At 43.0% G+C, this 24,472-nt stretch overlaps 1 protein-coding gene across 1 annotated transcript in view; it reads left to right on the forward strand.

Annotated features, from left to right (window-relative positions):
* HMGA2 (high mobility group AT-hook 2) overlaps positions 1 to 24,472 on the forward strand; it is a 108,234-nt gene that overhangs the window by 73,902 nt on the left and 9,860 nt on the right. Inside the window, exon 4 of the mRNA XM_048944268.1 lies at positions 11,980 to 12,012. Coding sequence (XP_048800225.1) covers positions 11,980 to 12,012 — 33 coding nt within the window. The remainder of the gene's footprint in view (positions 1 to 11,979; positions 12,013 to 24,472) is intronic.

Here is a 24,472-nt window from a genome sequence, read left to right on the forward strand (position 1 = left end):
GTTTTTCAGATGAGATGTAAAATCAAGACCCCGACCATTTGTGATTATTAGAGTTCCCATGGCTCTTTTCAAAAGAGTCGAGGTTTTGACCCTGGTGTCCTGGCCAAATTCCAATCTGTGTAATTACATCCTTCCTTCCCTGTGCTTAAACTGGTTATGGCATTCTTTACCTTGTGTCCTAACTGTGTGCAAGATTGTCTTGTGCTCTTAAGACAGGTCTCATTCCAGAAATGGCTGCATTTCAGTGCAAAGTAATGCAGATCCTTTTTTCAGGTTCCCAAATCACTTCCAGTGTGAAAATCACTGCGGGATCTGCAAAAGAAGGGCTATTCAGACATGAGATTATGTATTTCAATGTTGTGTTCCTTTTTGATTATCTCATTTATTACATAATCTTTTTGTAAGAATATCCATGTTGAGCCAAGGTATAATACCTATATGACCCCTTAACACAGCATCACAGGTCTCTCCTGGTAATGTGTTAGATTTTCATTTCTAAAGAAGCACTGATGATTAAAGCAAATGCATTTGGAAAAAAAGAAACTCACCACAAGTAAAACTGATAAGGAGACAGGTGAACATGTTTGTCCAGTGTGGTGTCCAGGCACTTCCCAAATGGTTTTGCATGGAGTTGAGTGTCGGTACCAAAAAGCTCAGGTTGGAATTAGTCCTGTAGTCAGGAACTAAATGTACTTTCCTCTGTCTATTACACTGTGCCAATCAGACCCCTGTAATGGGGTGCAGCATGGCTGAGACAGCCAGGGGGAAGTACACTCTTAGGTCTTACTGGGCAGTACTATATGTGAAGGTTCAAAAATGTAAATGGACCAACTATTTTAGGTGGAAGGACTCATGAAAATAAAACTGTTGGGCTGGATCCTTCCTAATAAAATGATCAATAGTGCCAAGTTACCCTACATCCTGTTTTATGAAGACCCTTATCTTTGGCAGAGAGCCGTAACCTTCTTTCCTCTGTGCTCTGACTTCAGGGACACAAAGATCCTGTTCTTCCATCTGATCAGTTGGTGTATGCACAAACATCATTGTCTTGTCATGGGTTGAGTGTGGACATGTCTTCAGATGAGCATGTCTTCATGTATTAAGTCATGGCTGGGGCTGGGTATTGAGATCTTGAGTACCTCCACAAGGGATGGTTCAACTAACCCCAGCCCGAGTGTCATCGGGCCCCAGGACACTTAGGAGTAAGGAGAGGGAGAGCACCACCACAATGCTGAGCAGGAAACCATATGGAGCGTGCGTGATTTTGGGGGGTTCCTTCTGAGGTACAGAATGTTTATTAATAGTATCCTGATGTGGAGATCTCACAGAAGTCCTGGCTTTCTTGTCAGTCAGGAAGCTTTCTGGAACTGTGGCGGTGCATCTGGAAGACTCATGAAATCATCAGTTTGAGGCTTGCAAACCAATTTACAGTTAGCAAAACATTGTCTTTTTGGGAAAAAGCAAAAATATTTAAAAAAAAAAAAACAAAACAAAACCCAGTATTTGCTAAGCAAAATGGAGCTATACTATATCACTTTCATGAGCTCTGTGTTTAACCATTAAAAAAAATATTGATTTAGTAATAAAGGACAATTATATGATGCCGAATGAGCAAAACAGCCACAAATTGCCAAGGGCATGTGCCAGCAAGGGCAGACAGGAATTAAAGTTAAAAAACATGGCTGAAAAGGCCACACATTTATAAACGTAAATACATCTAAATTAGCCCTGAAGGCACACATTCCTGAGAGGTGATGAAAGACGAAGAGGCATGGGCAACTCCTTATCCCATCACTGTCCCCCACCCTTTTGAAGTGCTTGTATAACAAAGAGTGAATGTCCTGGCTGTCGCGCTGCCAGAGCAGTCTAACCGCAGAGCTGAAACAGATCTGTTTCTGCACAGATTGCTGAGCTGGGAGATGGTTTGAGCTCTTCTTCAGGAAGAGCACGAGCTCCTGTGGATCCTGCTGCCATCAGCCCTGAGCAACAGGTTGTTTTTCTGCTTGCACGTATGGGTATAAACGTTTTACTCCCCAAGGTGGGGAGTCCGGGAGCCTTCCTATTTCTCCCTGCTTTTCCATGATCTGAGAAGATGAAGCCTGGTTCTGATTTCAAGTTTAGAAAACCCCGTTAATACCCAGCGATCCTTTTAACCAAATTTTTCAATTGCTCTCAGAAAAAAAGCACAAAACCAAACATGTCACTAATATGCATGCTTTTAAGAGCATAAGAGAAGCCAAAATGTGACAGTACTGCTCATGCTGGTGGCCAAAAAGAAATATTTCCGTATGCTTCCTCTTTGTGCTTTGCATTTACAGAGCAGCACACTCATTCTTACCTGTATGCAAGTTGGGAAAATGTTGTGTGTTGGTCCTCTTCCTTCTGAACTCTTCTCCTTGTCCCTTTTATCTCTCCATCCATCCATTGTGATCTTTCCTTTTCCTCCCATGCAACCCAGCCAAAAAGAGCCCAGCACTGTTTCCTATCAGCCAAAGATTTCCAGAAATTGCTAGGTATATAACACACTGTCCCAGTCTGTACTCCAGTTTCCTTACCTCTCCTCTCAATGCTGTCCCTCCTTCACCAGTGGCCTCCTTGTTGGCCATGGGGGTTTTCCAGAAAGAACAGTGGACTCCCAGCAACTTCTGGTAATTATGGGGCTGATATAGAGCTCCTCCTGGATGCACTCTAGGCTACCCAGCTTCACTCCCAGGATAGAGTCTTGCTTGAGATTGGGCACTGGAGTCACTGGCAGGGGACGTGGGGACAGAGGGATGCCTGGAGCATCCTGCTGCCCACTGGCAGAGCCTCGCTCCCTACCATCAGTAGCTTTCATACATGTTAAAATCTAGAGCATCAGGATGTCCTTGGCCACACTGCTGCTACGGTTAAAATGATCTTGCAGCTGCCATTTAGAGGTCTGGTGCTATTATAATACCCGATCTTGTAAGGTGGATTATGTTCAGCTGTAAATCAGGCTTCTGCCTACCCAGGGCATGTTAGTGCCCAGACAACATGTGTCTCTCTGCTTACCACGGCATCATCTGAAGGCCTGCTATCCTTCTCCTTCATCCAGCAACCTTCACCTCTGCTGCCAGAACCACCTAGCCACAGATACTACCAACTTCTACCTACTTGGCACTCCCAAGCCACACAGGATCCAATGAAAATAAACTGTGACTTGCCAGGAGATGAAAGCATTTACCTGTTTGAATAGACTCAGCAACCAATTTTAGCCAAGAACAGGATTTTGCTCTATTTTTTGCAGTACCAAAAAATAATTTAAAAAAAAAAATTAAAAATCCAGCTTGTATTGTCACTTAGAAACAATCAACAGCAGCAACAAAGTATGGAAAGGTTGTCAGGAATTGAGAATGAGTATTGAGCAGTCTGGTTCTCTGGAATGAACAGCCTTTGGTAAAACGTTAACAAGAGCTCCCTAGCAACAGTAACATTTAAAACCAGACTGCTTTCCAAGCCCATAAGGTGCCCTGTGTGCAAGGAAACTGCTGTGAGCTGTGGCAGGGCTGTGTGGGGTGCTCCAGGCGCTGCATTCTCGATGTGGCATCGGGTTACAGCACAATAACGAAAAAAGCTGCAGGGGATTTGCATGCACAACTAACACACATACCTTTGGTGTTCCCATTGTTAGGCCCATGCAACTAAGATGATCTTCAGATCAGATGTAGCTTAGAAAATTTTAAATATCTGTAGCTGAGCAGTCAGGTAATTGTCCTTTTAAAGTTAGGATCAAATCCTTCTCTCCTAGACTGGACTGAATTCAGTCAGTCCAGAATGTAAATAGCACAACTCCAAAATGACGCTGGGATTATGAGTAGCAGCGTCTCTTTCTTCCTCCCTCTTGTCCTCCTTTCTTTCAGAACAAGAGCAGTGTGTGTGCAGACAGTGTTCATATTTGTGCTGCCGTCAAGAGGTCAGTGACATGATATTGTAGACTTTGATTTTGCAGTCTTGCAAAATCTTGCAGATTTTGCAGCAAATGACTTCTAGCTGAATAACAGAGAAAACAGTTTTGCTGCCACCTTTAAAAATGCAGCACTGTGCCTCGCAGATTTCAGAATGATGCATGTGGTGAAATTACTGTTACAGAGTGAATGGTGAAAGCACACCAGAAATGCAAACCAAAGGTTCTTTCTGCTTTGCAAGGAGTGCCTACAGATCACTGATTTGGACACAATGAATGTAATTTCCGTTAAAAATAACTATGAACTGAGTTCTGAATTTAATATATCATGCACCAGAATGACCTAAAAACTCATCACACCAGGAAGTGGATTAATTACAACTTGCCACCAAGCCCCTGGTATATTTTGAGTATATGGAAAATGTATTTCTATTTCAGACACTGACTTCTTTATGAAACTGTGCCAGGATGTCAGCAGGCTATGTTCGGACTCTCTGACAGACACTCTCAGCAGCATCAGTTTTCTGGAGGCAGTAGTAATTATCAAATCTATTCGATAGACAGACAACCATCAGACATCTGTATATCCCAGACGTACAAAAATATCCCCAGCCAACCATGTGGCTACCAATGGATGTGTTCAGACAAAAAAAGTTCAAGAGAAGTGCCTCAGGCCAGATCCTCAGCTGCAGAAAATCAGCAACCAGCCTTCCTTGCACTGTGTGCCTCTTCTTCAGAGGAAACCCCTGCCCAGCCATCACAGGGCAATGGGAGGTCACAGGAGGAACGGGCTGGATGGAAAGAGGAAGCTTCCGCAGGATTTTAGGGACAGGCCTGGGATGACCACATAAGCTCCATACAAGATGCTTTCTATCTCCAAAGGGTCAGAAATGGATATGCAAAAGAGACTGCCTGCATCCCTTCCATCCTTACTTCAGCTTATGCTGATGGGGTAGATAGCTCTTTCTAAGGGGATGTAGCTCTTTCTAATGGGACTGAATGGTGCCTGGTCACTGGGCTTAGGCACTGTCCTGCAGTTGTCTGTGTAATATATATATAACACTGTTACTGAATGAATTAAGGTCTCTGTGACCTTAAAATGGAGGATGAGAACCAAGATGCAAGACCGGAAAGATAAATATTACCTAGGAATAGTTATGTTTTGAAGTTATAAGTTCACTTTACAAATGGTTGCGAACTTCGCAGAAGGTCTGATTTGGGACTTTCCTGCCCTGTTTGTTGTGTTACCTCACTGGAGACCATTGCAAAAAAAAAGGAGACTGAGGAGCTCCTGGCAGTCAGGTCCCAGGATGAGGCCACTGCTGAGTCCTGCAGCTCTGATCAGCTCTAGGCAGGTGGTTCTGCTGGAAATGGTCTTAGAGGCAGAGCAGCCTCTGATTTAATGGTCTGTATGGTGAAAGGCGCCTGAATGAGAAGAGAGGGAAGACTACAACAAAAGCAGGAACCGGACAGTAATCTGATCTGGTGCTTTTCACCTCTAGGTCATCAATTCAAATCTAGCTGGTTTAGGAGTAGCCAAAAATTATTTCCATATGGGTCAAGAGAGATGCATGTGAACAGAAGGGTTGCTGTATCAAAACAGACAAGATAATGTGGAGGTAAACAGTTGTACAATAGTTAACTGTGTGGAGAAGTCTGCAAGGTATAAAGCTGAGTAGTTCCTGGCCAGTTTATATCCTTGGATTGTGAAATCTAGATTTCTTTGCAAATAACTTATAATTTATTTTGGTCTCCTAAAACATAGTCTTTTTTCTTACACTGTAACTAAGAATAATGAACCTCCCATTTGGCATTCTCAATGGTCTGTTTGTGCAGGAGATTATAGATAGGCATGTATATACGACATTTGCGTAACAGGAACCAGTCTGTGTGCTATCCGTGTTTATCAACAAACCATCAGTGCTAAATTTTGTACTAGAATTATTCTGAAAGGTAGAAATGTTGCTGCTTATTATTTTAACAGAAAAATGCACAGTTTGCTGGGTGAAACCTGAATAAAATGCATCAGGAAAGCTTATCAAATGCATGATGGATGATAATAAAGTAATGGGGAACCAAATAGAACAGAGGTATCATTTAAGAAGAGCAGTCAGCAGCAGCATATCCTTCTGCATCTGAGATGTGGGACTCAAATGTATTATTTTAGCTAAGTGCACCAATGTAAACTTTGTTTATAGTATTTTAACAACAGACACAAGGTGTATTAAATGGGCATTTCATAAGCTTCTCTGCCTTAATTATTTTATGGAAATGTAACTGGTACTGACTGAAAGATCATAAAAATTAGTATCATCTATCAAGAGCATTGAACTAACAACTATTCTGCCCTGAATTTTGATTATATCCTTGATAAACTCAATGGGGTATTGTAGTGCTTGAACTATCAGCTCAGCTAGCAGATGAAGAAAAATTACACTGTTTCCCTTCTTGTTCTCACCATTAGATTTGTACTTCTAAGATATTCAATTGTGCTGGGAAATCTCTCTGAGGAAGGTTGGGTCGAAGTAACTGAAAAGTAATGAAATATACTAGTATAAAATAAGGCCGAATTGGATTTTCGATACTTTTATTTCACAGTTTTTATCCTCCCCAGATGCAAAACCGTTGCAAAGTAGCAACCCACAAAGTTTTTGTAGTGAAAGTAGCTTTTGTAGGCAGAATGTATGAAATCCTATCCCCACTGAAGTCAGCCTGTTGGCTTCCATTGCATATATATGTACCTGACTGGATACATGTGCCAGTGCCTGAATTTTCAGGCTACCAAAAGAGTAATGTGAAACAGTGTGTTTTGGATTTGCCAATTAAAATATGAAATTTCAGTGCCAGTCAAATAATTATTAAAAGTCACTTTGTGTACTTGGAAAACTGTGATGCTTTCTGCTCTCCTCCACAAGTGGAATAGAAGCACTATTTACTTTGTCATCACCTAAAGTTATTGGTGTAGCTCCTGAGATGTTGCAGGGTTTTCCAGCAGCAGTCAGGGGAGGTCAGTTTAATAAGCTAATAAATATTTTTTGAATGACCTGACTTTGTATTTGGTATAAAGAACTCTGAGCAGTGCCAAGTAGGATAGAAAATAAAGAATAAAAGTTCCAGAGATTTTGCCAAAATTCTCCACAGATTACTATTAGCCTCATTTATGAGACTGCACAGAGGACTGTGAAATCTCCTTTGAACTCCTAGGGCCAGATGGTTTTGCTGTTAGATCCTAACGACCCACAGCAGTGTGCGTACACTGACGGCCCAGTTACCAGTTGGCTGCAAACATGGGGTGTAGGCAGGAGAATTCATAACCTGTCCTTGCAAAACACAGGCAGTTCCTGCTTGGGCAGAGGGGGAGCCTCTCCTTGCTAATGATGCTGTAAAAAGCTTTTCTGCTCTCCTCTCTTAGGGAAGATAATTTCTAAAGCAAGTCATGAGCATTCCGGCTTGGAGGAGTGAGTGACAGGCACAGTGCCCTGTGCAATTCTTCTGATGGCCATGAAGCCATCGAAGGGCAAAGAGGCTCTCATGGGCTTTGCAGACCTCCAGTCCCAGCATTGTATCTCAGTGCATTCTCAAAGAGTGAGGGAAAGGCTGGACTCAAACCAATTAAAGCTGTAGGGCTGAGCAGTAGTTATGGTGCTGTCATATGGAACTGCTTGGAAGACATGATTTATTTTGGATTACATTGGTTTCAACTGGTATAATATGAACTTCCTGATTTTTCTAGGATATGTAGACAAAAAGTCTAAATATGGTTTTACTCATCTTTTAATTTAGAACTACAAGTGTTTTGGTGACCTATGAAATTATTTTAATGATCTCTGCACAACACTGAGCTGTCAGCACTATAAATGTCATCCCAACTGGATGTTAGTTTCCATCACGGTCATTTAGCCTCACCAGCAGAGCTACCTCCATGTGAATGTCTTCTCTGTGTCAAGCTGTGCAAAAGGTCACAGTTGCCAAGAAGCATCAGTCAAACATCTTCATAATACTCCATTTAAAGAGAGAGATGCCAACACAACGTCTAGGAGCATCGTGACTGCAGCTTGCCCTTGGAGCTTCAGGCACAGCAGTCGGTGAATGACTTGCATGCAGACCAGTGTTTTTATCTCTGATCATTAAAAATGTGTTCCAGCGTAGCTCATCTTAGCAGACATAGGCTTACCTTTAACTGTCCCTATTATAGCACTAGGAAAAGTCACAGGGTATGGGGAAGCGCTCCAGAGAAAGGCAAGTGTGACAAATTGAATTTGATACAACTTTTGACTGCTGGTACAAGATGAATATGGACTCGTCACACAAGGCTGCTCTTTTGTTCTTATAAAGAAGGCAGTGAAGTTGTTTGACCGGTGTCTGTATTTACCAACAGAGAGGGAAGTTATCTGATGGTATCATTTTTGTCCAACAGGGAATGCCTGAGCCAGGTTTAGGCTGTAAGGATGCTTCTAAGATACTGACAAAGAGTAAAGTGACAGAATTTGAAAATAAAGTGAGGGGTGAGGTGACAGAGGAGGTGTGGGAAAAGTATGTGGTAGAACAATTGGGCTTTGAACATTCAAATCTTAAAATCAGTGTTCATACTCCCAAAAGGTTTGTATACGTTGCTCTTTAGGTGGTTAATTTTTTTCTCTTCAGAGTTAGGGATCTTATCACAGAGTTCAAAATTACTGCATTTGTCTTATCCCACATTTACTTAGTAGTTTAAACGTGGCAAAACATTCTGCTGCATTTTGGATTTCTTCTTGAAATATAGACAAGACATGGTCACAGGATTTTTCCAGCACTGTTGCTTGGTCTTTCTGCCTCATACAGATTTGAGAAAGTTACTGAAGATTGCCTTGCACTTGCATTTGATGTAAATTTGATGTAAAAGTTGATTTTGTATATATGGAATTTCAGCTGATATGGATTCGGTGTAAACTAGCTGTTTTTTTCTGACTTGGGATAAAAATAAGATGTGGAAGCTGTGTGTTTCACAGAACTCTGCATGCATATCATCACTGAAATAAGTGAGGCAGCCTCTGGCGGTGCAGGAGACCTGCCATTGTATTCTGTGGGCTCCTGGAGGGATATGTAATAGTTCAGAGCCCTCATGTCTCATGTACAACTTCATTTTGCTCCAAAGCACCTCTTTAAAGCTCCTTCTCCTTGGCTTTTTGTGGTTCTAGTCTTTTCCATACATAACCAAGACAGATTCCCTTTCTTCCCAGCTAGTTGACATGCAGTTGCCACAGCCTTTTCAATCAGAGGTGTCTCCTTTGAAGCCCTGAAAAGATCTCTTAACTCAGTGAACACAAAGCTTAGCAAGTAGAGGCGTTTGTATCTGTAGTGTGTCAAGAAGGTTCCAAAGCCATCACATGCACAACAGTTAATGAAATCAAAGAGACTGCTTAGGAAATGTTTCATTCTTCCTGCGTGCCCTGGTTCTGCTGGCTTGGGTTGGCCCCAGTGAGGGTGCATGCGCTGTGGTACCCAGTGCCCATACCCAGTAGTAGCCCTGTGTCCAGGGCTCGTCCAGGGGATGAGCACTGCCCTGTGTGCCATGATACAGCCATCACAGCCACCGCCCTGGGCTTGGCAGGAGCAGCACGGCTCCCACGCGTTGCAGTGTGCCACTAATCCTGGCGAAGAGCTGACCCAGCTCCTTGTCCTTCAGAACTGTGTTTCTTCCATTTAAGGGAGAAAGAACACGCGCTGTGCTCTGCTGGAAGCCTGGCTGGCAGTGAGCAAACGCTGTCAGGGAGCTCCTGACATGCAGCACTGAGATAGCAGAGGTCTCAAATGACTGGGATTCCTGCAAGCCTTGGTCAGTATCACAGACGGTTTCCAACTGGGCAAAGTACAATATTTTCCCTCTGCTTTTTATGAATGGCCGTATAGTGTGGTGCTTGAGTCAGAGTCCTCCGCAAAAGCCATTCATAAAAATAAAAACAAAACAAAACAAATACACACAAAAACTTTCTAGGTCCAATCTGGAGCCACTGGGTGCCAGAGGCTGGGAAAACACACTGGCAGCTCAAGCCCCAGCTATCACTGAAAGCATTCAAGGGGCTTTCTGGTGGTCTGAAAAGTATGAAGTGCTGTGTGGAAGGGCAGCTGGTAGAATTATGGTGACACATACTAGGCACAAAGCCAGGGCTGGCCTTGTTTCAGACATTGTCTTTCCTCTCATTGAAGTGTCAGGACCTAATTCATGGAAAATTTGGTGAGTTGGCAGCTCTTTCAGAAGATTTCATTGAGCTTCAGTGTGTGAGAGTCACATGAATGCGGTGCACACAGCCAAAAATATATGGGGATTTCTGAACAGGAGAAAGCAGTCAGCCGCTAAGAATGTCTGCAGATTTCATAGGGCTTGGGAGTAAACGTACACAGGTGTAATCAGCAGGCAAGGAAAAGAAAACAAAGCAGAAAAACCTTTCAGATTACTGAAGAGCTCCGTGAATTCTGCAATTATGAAGGATTTCTTTGAAACAAATAATTTCTTTGTCCAAGAGCAGCAAATGCCTGTAATCAGTTCAGGGCTTGCAGCCCACCTGGAAAAGGTGTCAGGAAAATGCGTGCCTTGCTAATCGCTTCTCCACTGCAAGGGAACTTAACGGAAAAGGAAAAGATCCGCCTCAAAGTCTAAAGACAGACCCAATCATTGCTTTCTTCTTCTTTTTTTTTGGTTAATTATTTATGTGAAAGCAGAATTTAGCGCCTGAGGCAGAGGTACAAAAATAAAACAGCAATAAGATTCCACTGAATTAGAAAAATGACTGCAAATAAACAAAGCATCTCTTGTTAAAGTGGGATGCTGGTGGTGGGCAGTCTAAATTGAATCAGTTACATTTAATTTACATTTTCATCGATCCTTCCCACTGAAATACAGCTCTGAAAGGCCAGTTACACTAAACTGTTTATTCAGAAATATTCCAGTTATTTCCTACTACACTGTCATGAAAATTAGGTTTTTGGCTATCTGGATGGACAGCATGTTGGCTTCTGCCAACTAAAGTCGTGGCTGGGATTAGGAACAGGCAGGAAGGAAGGGCAGGAAGAAAATCATTGGGTGCCATTCATATGCTTTGAAAACAGAAGATCCTGGGGGGTGGAGTGGGGGAAGGCTGCTTTGCCCCACTGAAATAAGAAAAGCCCTTTTGTGCTCAGGGTGTCAGGATTTCTTCCCTTATCTGTGATGGTATTGTTCCGTACAGCTCCTTGCACCCACAGGGGTCACACCACCAGAGCCGTGGTGTATTTTAAGTATGTGGATGTCAGCTCCCTAGCTGGTACTCCTCCTCCTCCCTGCGGCTCCCTGCGGCTCCAGGCGAGGAGGTGGGATGAAGGGCCCTGAGTGGTATTCCCAGCTTGTCTGGGACCTTGTTTCCCATTTCCAGGTGGGAGCAGCCAGCTTCTCAGCACCTGGCTGTGCCACCAGCTCCTGCATGGGTTGGTGGACACAGCCCCGGTATCTCCTGCTCATATGTCCAGCCAACCCAGTGATAGGCATCCCAAAACTTTCCCAAGAAGGTTGTGAGGCTCATCACCTCTTCCATTTGGAGCTCCCAAACCAGAGCTTCCTGGGGCCAGAGGCACGTTCACCCTCGCTGCTGGCTGCAACAAGGCTGGCTTTGGTCTGCCTTGGGAACAGGTCCCTCACCTCTGTACAAGCAAGTCAGGAAGGAGGGCTTACACATAACTCACTTTACACACTAAAGAGTGTGGAAGAGGGTGCACATCATAGTATTCATGGAGATAGCAAAATCTGACTATAGAACTAGGCTGTATGAAGTAATGCAGCAGAGTAAATCCAGCCATGCCATAGAAGAGCTGGAAGTCACAACATGATAAATTAGACCTCACTTGGACTTTGCTTATACAAATTTAACATATTCTACAGCCAGAGTAATCAGAGCAAGGTCTTGATAAGTGTAGGACTCTAAGAGCTGGGTGCCTTCATCACTCCAGTTCTGAATGTACATTTTGCCTGTTTTATTTCCTATGCTGAATGGAAACGTCAATGAATTTGCTTCTCATCATGCTTTCTTTTTTTGACTTTTCAGCCTCAACAAGTGGTTCAAAAGAAGCCTGCTCAGGTAAGAAAAGCCAATTTAAAATCCTTGGACTATCTTAAATTGAATACTCCATCAATGTTTAGACTGGTCTCATTTACTGTAAAGAGTGAAGGGAAATGCATCAATAATATGAAGCAGGGGATAGCTGCTGGCTTCTTGGGCAGAACCACTCACGGAAATCATGCAGTAGCCCTCGGGAAGGAGAGGAGGCAGCAATAGAGCTACAACCAGAGTGCTTGCTAGGACATGTCCTCCTGCAGTTGCCAAGTGCTAATGGCAACACAGCCACATGCATCTAGTGCAAGTCTGACTTGTATCTGTGTGTGCCCTGAACCTGAGTAACTGATGTCTGCTTAAAGGAAGGAGGGACACAGGTGTGAAATCATTCTCTCCACTGGTCTGAATGAGTCTCTAAATCCTGAGTAAAATAGGCTGAACTTGATAATTAAACTGGATTCATCTTTAAGACTAACACATTTGAAGATATTCTGTTGAATGGTATTGTTCTTTAATATCTTAGGTAAGTTGTAATGAAACCAGTCAAACACACTGGTTTCATGGCTTCTTCCATTTTATTTCGCCAGGACATTCATGTAAAAAACAAAAAAGCAAACAGAAAATCAAAATGAAACAAAACTCCACTAACTCTTACGTGACTTTGTTACATATGCTCCAGCAGGGAAGAGGTGTGGGCATGGGAGCAAGTCTGTCCATCCCTACTTGGCAGGCTCCATGGGGCAGAACTACCATTCCTTGGTGAATATGAATGATTGCTGAGTCAGGAGCAGAATGGGCTATTGCTTTTCTGGAGAGAAGTCTGCTTTCAGAAGGGAATAATACTTTCATTTTTCCACCTTATGGTTTTAATACATTATTGTACAGTGTGCATTATAGTAATGTCTACTGCAATCTGAATTAAGAGCTGTTACATAAGAAACAGAAAACATCCTAGCTGTGATTTGAAGGGGTGAAATGATGTAACTCCCTAAAGTATGTGTAGGAATCAAGTTTCTACAGAAGAAATCAATATGCTCACAGCAGTGGTGAATCAGTGGCACTGGCAACAATACTAATGCCTCCTAATAGCAGAGATAACGTTCAAGATGAGTGTTGCAGTGTCTTCAAGTGAGGTAAGTTTTGCAAGGAGAGGTAATGTCTTTTATTAGGCCAGCTCACAGAAGAAATGCAGCACCAGTCCCTGAGGACTCACCATCTACAGCCTTCTGACTACAACACACAATTCAAAACACACTGAGTTGTTCTAATAAAAGATATTTCCTCTCCCTGGTCTCACTTACATCCTTCAACTGTGAGGGCTGCAGTCATGCTGTTCCTCGGATAGCCTGGTAGTAAATCTGCTGGCAGGCACAGAGCCAGCCCTTTCCTCCATGGCACTGGGGATGCAGGAGGCTCAGACCGTGCTGTGCAAGGGAGGCCAAATCCGGGAGGCAGAGATGGAGGCTGTCTGAGTGGTAATGGAGTGTGAGCCCTGGCACAGAAAGGGAAGGAGTGCCTGGGACCAAGGCTGAGCTGGGGTGCTGGAGGATGAAACGGGGCGCTGGACTCCCATATTCTGATAGAAGAACAAAGTAATGGCAGCTTTAATGATCTAGGAGTTTGAACGGAAGCACTGAGATTCCCAGGATGGATCTTCCCATCCTTCCTTTCCCAAAGCAGTGGCTGTGGTTGTCATGCCATGGGTGTTTCAGCCAGCCGGGTGCAGCCACTGCTGCATCTCCCTGGTCAGAGAGCAAGAGGCGGAGCCCTTTGACATCCCCGTTAGTAATGGAAGCATTTGCATAGAAAACTAGAAGGCATGAAAGAACACATAAAAGGAGTGAGAGGGCTTTTTAGCAATCCCTAGTCATCACAACAGGACTAGTGGAATTAGTCTTTAAATTATTTGTGTGCCATGTCTTCACTCAGAGAACATTTCTTTTCTTTAATCCTTGGCCTGAGGGATTTTCAGTGAAATCACTGACTCGTCTTTAACCCTTCCTAGTCTAGCTAGGCCCTGATCCCACACTCCTGCTTACACAACACTGCGGTTTTGCTGGCTGTGGGTGCATGACAGGGAATAAACTTATGGCTGAGAGCAAGCATCTTCCTGAGGCTGCGAGAAGGAGGTAAAGCAGTGTAATTCCTGGGACAGCCAGGAGCTTCATGACGCTGGGCTGCACTGCAGTCCTGTAGCTTTTCTCCATTCTCTTTTACACTACCAATTTTCCCTTTAAAGGAGGGAGGTTCAGTCTCAGAATTAACAACACGAACATGAGCTCATGCAGGCTTCCTAATCTGAGCTGTCTAAGGAAATAATGATAAATTATATAAACATGGGGACTACATGGAAGTTCATGGAGGATAATGTAAATCTTACTCTACATACAGAGGAATCTCTTCCTTTTCCATCTGTTTCCTTCAAAATATCCTCCCAGATGGCTTTACCATGTGCCAGTCTGGATTAAGTTAGAAATGTATCCTTTCTTCATCAGTGGGGACTGAAGTGGCTGCGGTCAGGAACCGCTGTGTGACGGTGATCATGTACCCCAGTCTGCCACGGTAGAAGCAGCAGAAGCTTTATCCCTGAGCGCAGCACTTCAAATATTTGGCCTTTTCTAAAAGATTTCTGTGAATGCTAGTTTACATCACTGTTGCTGTCATTCCTGCTCCTACTGCATATGCCTTTTGGTTTTGTGTTATTTTTAAAAATATAGAAGCTGCAAAACTGGATCACATTCTCCTTCCATTGATAAGAGTTTCCTTCCCATCACCTTTTCCCAGGTTTTAAGCATTGCACAGGACTCCCTCATGCTCTAAATTTCTTTATAAATATCTGCTGCTAGCTTAGGGCCGTACAGATGCCTTTATAAACTTCTGCAATATTTTCAAACATCCCCAGTGCTACAAAGAGTGACAATCATGCAGACAGCAAATGCAACTGTAAATTCAGCTGGAAAGCTTTAAATAATGTAGTCTGTACACACCTCTGTGATGTTCGCTGACGCATACACTCACACTTCCGTGGGGAAATGAAGAAAAGATAGTGAGCCTGACTGCATGCCATCAGGAAGTTTAGCACCTTCACATAAGTATGTGCCTAAACCTCAAAAACAAGAAACTCTCTTTAAATCCACCGTTTCTGAAGAATGGGCAGCCAAACTCAGTACAAACGATGAAGTAATATTACCGAGCTGTGCAAAAAAAACAGCCCCAAAACCAATTTCTCCCTTTCCTTGTTTTTAAGCTATTTGTAGCAGCTGTAGCCTCTGCCATATGGGAGAGTTACACTCTTAAGTAATACAAAGGAAATAGATATTTTTAGGAAAACATCATGAAAGCTATCAAAGTTTTCTGAAAACAGGACATGTTTTATTTTTATCGTCCTGGAGAGGAGAAATTCAGTGAGTGTGGAACAACCCTTTGAAAATCTTTTTATAATCTCTTCAGGAGGTCTGTTTAAATCTGAAATCCATGCAGTTTCTTGAGGTTGTGTCAGAGTCTGACAGGCAGCATATTGCTCCAAGCCCAAGTGTAATTTTCTATTTTACACTGAGTGCATTAGTTGCTCTTAAAATAAACAAACAAAAAATTAAATCCTAACGAGAATAAGACCAAAAAATATTGCTTTGTATAGGAAAGCAAATGCACATCCTTTGTGTTTATTCATCTTACTCAGTTCTTAGTCTTGATAGCAATTAATTTATGCATGTTAATTAGTCATAATACATATGCACCTCACAACTTCAAGTTATATGTGCTCCACAGCTGACCCATCACATATGCACTCAGTGTAGGACAAACAGTAAATCCTACAAGTGTCAGACAGGCTCTGCAGTCGAGGAGCTGCACTGATGATTCACATATTCATGTGCAGCTCAGAAGCATCAGACCTCGGGAGTGCAGCTGAGAACAGGAGACATGATGCTTGTGGAGCAGCTCTGACATGCTGGGATGCCCTAGTGCCTGCTGTGCCCATGTGCTGCATCATCTCTCTGTGCCCTGCAGTGTATCTGCACTTCCACAAGACTCTCTGTACCTGCTACACGTCACACAGGTTTTTTTTTTTTTCCCCTCAGAGTGAAATGTGATAGAAGGACTCGAAAGGTTCAATCTAGCAAGGACTCAGGGTTGAAAGAAACTGTTGGTGTCACAAAAAGGCTGGCAAATCACTCACTGCCACACAGGCACGTTCAGATCTCTTAGGGAACACATGGCACTGCTCGAGCCCAACCTACGTCCTGCCCACTGGGGAGCAGTGCAGCTTTTCTCATTGTAGCTGTGGCTCTCGGAACACCTTTGCCCTAGAGGATAACCTGGTACCCTGGGTTTTTGTCACTCTTCCCACTTCATCCAGCAAGTTGTGTTGTGTGTGCTATACTTTTTCTGTGTTTACTGATACAGAGAATTGGGAAGTTGTCAGTTTCCAGAGGGAGAAAACTTTACTTTCTGTATGTATGTGGAATTTTACACTTCCAACATAGGGTGCGTGTGTGTTTTTCACACTACTCCCGAACATCCTCTGAACGATTGAGTCGCCTTTCTTTTATCACTGTCATTTTTAAAGCAAACACTGAATTTTTCCCAAAGATGGTTGTAGGAACCACCTTATATGTTCTGGAAGCCCTCGGCACCATATGCATGCATGCCAACATGTGGGTATTACAACTCAGTGAGGCTGGACTCGCTGTACCTCCTCATGCATTCCCATCAGGACCAAGCACTGGGCCCACAGTGGGACCTCAGATCAGTGCTCTCCTCCCACACCTGACAGGGCACAATGCCTTTTGGATTTTTGTATAAATAACTTCACGATGAGATAACCTGTTTGCATTGACCCTTTTCCCATATGTGTCCCTGGAAGGTTCATTTTTTCCAAAGCTTCACATTATTATCATCGCTTACACTTTTTAAATCAATGCATGTTTAATTTTCATTTTTTTAAGCTTTTGCTTTGGAAAAACCTTCCATATATGGCTTCTGAGTGTTCTTGAAACTTTTTTCTCATTCGAAGAGATTGTTTTAAGAAATGGATAAAAATACCTCAAGAATGGCTCTAGTTTGAAAAGTTGTTACCAATTCTGCCTTTTCTAGCAATCCTTCAGGATTGCTGGCAAAAGAAAAATGCAAAATAAAGAAACAATTAAAAATGATACCAAATTTGTGGACTAGAGCTAGAATCCCAAAGAAATTTGGTTACCTTACCGAAAGAAGGAGCTTGCAATTACCCTCGGAGTTGTTTGAATTTGATTTTAAGGGGATCAGGAGAAGTCTCTTACTTTCCACATAGTTGCAGTAGATGGAGTCTCATGGGGAGTGCCAGGACTGAAGTCTTACTTTCTTCCTCCTTTCAGGATAGAATGGTGGCAACTGCATGGTGTGGTTTCCAGAGAAAGATAGAAACTGTTGGTTTATGGTGATGGGGACTCTGAAGGATTTGTCTCAAATGAAATAATTAAAAAAGTAGATTTAAAAAGAGCACAAGTTTCTGAAACAAACACAAAAATATGTGGGGAAAAATAAAGAAGTTCAATATCCAGTTTGATGAACAGGTGAAGCACTAAAGAATGAGGGTTAGAAGAGGAAGTTGGACATTTCTGATAGCAAAAAGATTGTTTTTATATGACATAACTTGTGAATAGAACCTGAATAGTATGATGCAATGAGATTTCACCTAAATACCCAAATCACTGTATAATTCAGATTTGTGATTTTCGTTTATTACATAACCACGTCTGAATAACATTTCTGAGACTGCTGCTTCCAGAAATTTGATTTTACATAAATTAAGGAAGCTGAAAAATTATGTAACCAGAAGAAATCAAAGAAAGAAAAAATGATCTTCAGAACACAAGTATATTCAGGTATTCGGTAACTTTCAGAGAATCAAGAATCAAAAATGCAGTGATCATAGGGTGTATGTTGCTGCTCTATAAGATGATCTTTTTTACATTTTTATAGTTTCTTTTATTGATGGTGGTCTCAGTTCCAGGCTGGCAAGCACTGCCAGCAGTTAACAATTCCACACACTACATAGTGTAGCCACAGGGTCACATTGCACATCAGTTTTATGAAAAGCACTTTTATAGAAATTGATTTTGCTCACAGCTCGTTCAAATATTTTCTTCAATTGAGCTTCTTTCTATCAGTAACAAAAACATAAAATGAGCTCACTTGGCATTTCCAAAAGGAGTAGACAGATGTTTTACAAAGGTAGTTAAATGTAAGTGTACTCCATAAACTGCTGCTTCACTTAACAGCACATCTTTAGATACTCAAATAACCTTTGTAATCCAGCCCTTAATCTTTTTGGTCCAAATGTACCAGGAAATACACAGGCAGCCCTGTTCCCCCACAGGCAGAATATGGGAGCCTGGCTGAGAAAAGTAGCAAATCCCCAGACTGTTACTTGCCCAGTCTCTCTCTTGAGACCGGAAGACAGCTTCCCTGAACCCAGCAGTCCCGCTCAGCAGCTGCACTGCTGCAGATTTTGCAGGGGAGGAGGGGTAGTCTGTGTCTTGCAGCACCGCAGTGGCTGCAGAAATCACTCTGGAAGTAGGTCCCCTGGAGAGCGGCTCAGTGCATCTCACTCAAGGAGGCTTTCAGGCTGCACATGTTGCCAAGAGAGAGGCATTATCCATGCCACTCACTCAGCTTTGGGCTGTGGTGCAGTCAGTGATTCAGAGGTCAAAGAGCCTCTGAACAAACAAACAGGAGGAAAACAGTTTGGTTATGTCCCAGCTTCATACAGCGCCTACCTCAGTGCTGAGTTCTGCATCACCTTGCTTGGCGTGCCCATGATCTAAATGCAAGCTGAAGTGCTTGTTCCCTTACACTGAGGAACAGAGGTAGTGGAAGAGCCTCCTATGTCCTTTGTATATATCAGTGCTGAACACTTGCAGCGTGCAAGTCCCTTTTTAGGGAGGTCTCACGATGACTTGAACGTCATCTGCTGAAACTGAGATGTTGATGCTTCCGTCTCATAAGGAACTTGTGAGCATGCAGGCTGTCATGTTTTGATGTAACTAAAAAGGGATCAGATCTCCAAAGATATTTTTGCTTCCTGGCTTATTAGGAATGAGCTGTGGGATTCAGAGTCAGGCATGCTGTAATGTACAGCTTGGAGATGCCCTGGCTTTGTCAGTCATTTCTGAGTCATTTGAAGAGCAGCAGTGTCACATTGCCCAGCCTGGGAGGGGTCTTCTACTCTGAGCAGTCATGAAAAGATTATGTTACCTGTTTAAACATGGAACACACAATTTCCTTGACATCAGCCCTAGCACAGGAAGCAGCCATCTGAATGCAGAGCTGGTCACACATTAGCCAATTCGATACAGACATGCTATCAGGTTGCTGCTCTCTCCCAAGGTATGAGGCAAGGCCTGCTCCTAAAATTCTCCATGCTGAGCACACAGAAACACCCAGAAACTCCAACTATTGGGCAGCTCCACACACGGCGCTCAGAGCAGGTGTTGCTGCTGAGTACTTGAGGGCCAGAGGGTAAGTTACAACTTTCCCATAAGCAAGCAGTATGACATCTTTGTGATTTCTTCATCTCCTACTTCTCTCCCCTTCCTGCCTGGGGAAGAAGTCCACCATGGGCAGGGGATTGCTGTGATCAGGGAGGCCTTGTGTTTGACCCTGTGGCTGTGACCACAGATGACAAGGGAGGCACCACATTGAGTTCAAAACCTGGCTCTGACTTGACAGAATCAAAAAATCTCACTAGTAGCCAGAAGAGACCCAGCTGTGATGTGTGCCTGGGAAACACCTCTGAGAAGGATGGCTGGAATGGAAGCACTGCTTAAAAAATGCCAGTCAAGAGCAAGTTAAACAGTGCTACTTTTACATACATATACTGTGCATTTTGGCCAAGGTTTCCAAGAGTAACAAGAGTCATACAGCCAGTATTTGGGTATCCAGCTTCATGAGTGTACAGGACTCTAGGAAGGCTACCCCCTGAAAATTTGAATTATTTTAGGATGTTTCCAGAATGATATCCAGAAAGTTGAAACTACCAGAACAATCAGCTGTTGGACCTCAACAAAAATAATCAAAATGCTAATTAGCAAAGATGAGGTGTGTCAGAAGGCTGTGTACACAAAAGCACTCTTTTCACTGAGGGCTTCGTTACTGAGGCTCTCGTAAAGGCTCTACGTCTTTCACAATCAGCATCATTGTTCCTCCACACCCAGCTGAAGTCACTAAAAGATGCCCTATTTCTTGGCATATATATAGTGTCCCAGGGCTGTAATCCAGCTCTTTCGCTCCATTGAAAAACATGGGATATGGGCCTTGTGTAACTCAGATTGGCTTCAGGGTTGTATGAGACAATCTTAAACAAGATACCACAATCCACTTTTAGGAATTGATGCACCTTTGCTTTGCCTGTTCAGGACCATATCAGTTTTGTTTCAAATTGCATGTTATGAGTGAAGTATGCTGTAATGGAGGTAAAATTAGAGGAACACAATGAGGTTTGAAGTTAAGACCAAGGAAAACACATTTGTCGTCTGTTAAATGATTTGCTAGAATAGTCATTTACAGTATGTGCATACCAGCAGTATTAAAAAAGATTTGGCTAGGAAAAACAGCAGTATACTCAGCCCTTATTAACTGATATACATCTTTAAACACATTCTGGAAGGAAACATTAAGAAGCCAATATTTTATTTTATTCTAGAGTTTCCATGGCATTGGGGGAATTTTATAAGGTCCCCTTATTGCCTAAAACAACAGTCTTAGAATGGAAGTGTAAGAAGCATTTCACAGTCACTCTGTCAGTCACTGTGGGGTATCTGTGGAATTCGGTGAATTTAGTCCCATGAAATCAGTGCTGCCATGCTATTCTGGAGAGAGATGCATCCTCCCTGGGCAGCCTGTCAGCATATGACACCTGTGCCAAATGTTAGGGCTGGCATGGAGCAGTGGGACTTACAAGCGTGCCTCCTCTCATGAGGCTCACAGAGAAGAACTCAGGCGAAGGATTCATTAAAGTCAGTGCAAAATGAAATAAAAAAGGACATTCTAAAACCACTTTTGCCAGTGGAACTTCCATCTTGCGCTCTTTTTGTGCTACCCCTTTGTGCTGTGACAGTGTGAAGCAAGGCAGCCAGTAAGCGCTGGCTGTTACAGGCAGGCTGCCGTCTGGAGAGGAGCTGTGAGCTCACTGTTGTTGATTGCACATCTGATTTTGTTAGCATGGTGCTGCTGTACTCATGGACAGAATAAAGAGTCAGGAAGCTTCTTAGCAGGCTGTGCAGTGACACATGCTCCCAAGTACTTCATGGTGAAGGCTGCAGGAGTGTGTAGGCATTTTTGGACATTGACACATTGCAAAGCAGTGCACAGAGGACCCACCCTATGTCTTTGGGCTGTCCAATGTCTGTAAGGATCTCAGTTTCCTGCATATGGGACCTAAGTAAATAAATACGCTTTTCTCACAGAGACTGAAAAAAAGCCATTCAAAATGACTGCCTATCTCTTGGGTGTTTTAGTACTCACATCACCATAGCAAACTATCTCATGGATTCTGTTTCATTGGGATCCCAGTGCCACAAATGTTAAATTCTTGATGAAGTCAGCTCCTCCAGATGGTGAACATCACCATGACGAAGTTCTGCTGCTGATCCCATTGGAAGGCATTTTTGGAAATGCCAGAATGTTTTCAAAAAAACGTTGGCCAAAATCTCCCTTTAGGAATAACTGTTTCTTATATTAAAACAGGATATGATACTGCCAGTGTACTTTTTTATGTTGCTTCTGATCTGTTGATGCAGTCACATTGTTAAGGGCCAATCTCTGATCTCAGGTTTGGAGGGCTATTTGCCACAAAACAACCATGGGAAAAGAGAAGGAGAGGGAAAAGAAAAAAAAAAAAAAAAAGAATCACCCACATTCTGCCCAAATTCAGATCTCAGATTTCCCACATCCTGGTATTTAATTTCTCACAGAGTTACCAATGATTGATCTCATGGCAGGATTAGTGGGAAGAAAAATGAGAGCTCCATTGAAACCAGACTTGAGTCTGGAAAGATGGGACATGTGAGCTCTAGGACCCAGGAGATATCAGATTCAGGGCAGCAAATGGCTTCCTCCCACCCTTTCCCCGATAATCATGCTTGTTTTGACTCAAAATTTGGAAACTGAAATCAGAACAGCAGAGAGGCAGTTACAATATGTTAGGTGGCTCGCCCGTCCCTTTTACAGCCTCCTGAGAACTGCGTTATACGGTGGGGCATGTACTGTAATTTACATCAGTATTTCTTTAAATTTAAGAATAGCAGAATAGATTAACATTGAGATATAAATTGCAGTAATCTGTCTCGCTCCTAAAAGAAAATGTGTTTTGAACACATACTTCTACCAGAAACCTTTTCTGATTTGATTAAAGAATATAGATGTGCTCAACTGGAAAAGAAACTCCCATAAACGGCTCTACAATCAAAAGGAAATTTTCGGTATCTATTCAGCTGGACAGGCCCAGCCAGAAAAAGAAAAATCTTCTCCCTATGGTTGCAGTGCAGATGGAACTTGAAAAGTTGGGTTCCTGCTCCATGCTGAAGAGGACCTTATTTTATTACCCTTCCCACCAGATCATGTGGAGATATTCAAGAAGTTGAAAAATCTTTAAATGCATTGCTCTAAATCCTGTAGGAGTTGAACATGTTAAGATGACAAGAAGTGTATGTCATTAGACCATGACTACTCTTTTTGGATTACCTGGTATTTGTAGATTTATTGGCAAGATGGCTTAAATTAGGGATATATTTTTAGCCTGCAGCGTTACATAATAAAATAGCAACAGAATTTTTTGCTGTAAAAACGAGGAGGCATTGCGGGAGGGGGCGCTTATTCAAACCAACACAAAATTCTCTGATTTTGCGCTCTTTGCCTGCACAGAGAGGTGCTCCACACTTACACCATCAGTAAGGTTTCAAGGAAAGCATTCCCATTACCCCATTTTGCTCAAGAGTCATTGCCCTGCCTTTCACTGCAGACCTGCTGTTTAGTCTGAAACCAAAAATCAAACCCAGAACTGCAGCTCTCAAAGTTAAATACTCTGCATTGCTGCCAGCACAAAGCCTCACCAGTGTCTGTGTGGTAAGATCTATGATTAAACTCTTCAGACGTTTTTAAAAGCATTTTACAAGTCTGTTAAGCTTTAGTGTTTTTTCTTTCTTTTTTTTTTTAAAAGAAAAAAATAATTTAGCTGAACTGTACCGCAGAGTCTCACATGATCTCTGCAGAACCAAATAAGCAGGCCCAGCTCGCTATCTTTCTGAAATATGTTTCTCATTTGCGGGGACTTTTCGGAGCACAGCTCGGGGAAGGTTGAGCTGTCTGTGTTGAACTCTTTCTTTCACAAGTGGAAAAGAAGCGAAGGGAAAACCAGGGGAGCTTCAGAAAGAGCAGCGGCCGCAGCCCCACTTTGCATAGCCGCGCTCCCTGCAGGCCCAGCTCCCCGTAGCCCCAGCGCTGGCTCTCCGAGTGGGTTACATGCCCGGCACTGAGCTGCTCGTTCAGGAGACCGGTCCTCGTAAAAATGTCAGTGGAGCACTTCCCCTTTGAAAGGCCCTTTCATCTTACTCTCCCGCAGCCCCTCTCTGGTGGGCAGGCAGGCTTGACCGGGAAGCTGCCGCCTGGCTTTCCCGCATAGCTGGGCCCTAATGAGGTGTGTGCGGCTCTTGGCTGCAGGTTTTCAATCTCTTTCTTATTACTTCAAAGCTGCTGCTCCAAGGCTCAGACAAGTTTGATCGCTTGGCAAAATCTCTCAGCTGGGACTCAAAAGGAAGACGTTTTATTTTATTGTTTATCATTATGGATAGATAGCCGGTCCCAAACCACAGTTGCCAGTGGCTCCATAAATGGAGCCGTATTGCTTTTTTAAGTGATAAAGGATTGGAGGTGAATAACTTCTGACAGTTGCTTCCTGTCTGTAAAAAGCAATTGTTTCAGAGGAAAAAGAAATAGAATAGAAACCTAACAGGCCTTACTTTATTCCCTTTTTCGTGTTCTAAAATAAGAGTAGGAAGCAAAGGGTAAACAACACAGATCTGATCATTATTTCAAAACCAGTCCTGGTGTCCCTTTCCCCGGGTCTCCTCCTTGCCAGGAGCCAGAGCTTCGCCGTGGTTCTTCCTCTGCCACTGAACACAAAATATGCACAGGCATCAACGTTCCTTCCAGCACTGCAGGGCTCAGGAGATAGGCAGGCCTGTTCGGGTTTACCTTCATGGACTCCATCATTCTTCTGGGCTCTGTGGTCTCCACTGCCAGCAAAATAAGAGCTTATGCAGTGGCCCATAACATTTCAGTGGACTCTACAAGCCTAGATTGGCATCCATGCATGCATTAGTAATTAGAGACCATTATTACAGCCTCTTTTGCCTTTTGCTCCAGTTTGGATTTTGGCTCTGAGTGTGCACACAAAGCAGTTTTCTTCTGCTCTAGTTTAAAGCCTCCACAAGAAGTTTGTAAGGGC

This window comes from Lagopus muta, chromosome 1, assembly GCF_023343835.1.
Source record: "Lagopus muta isolate bLagMut1 chromosome 1, bLagMut1 primary, whole genome shotgun sequence".
NCBI classification, from domain to species: Eukaryota; Metazoa; Chordata; class Aves; order Galliformes; family Phasianidae; genus Lagopus; species Lagopus muta.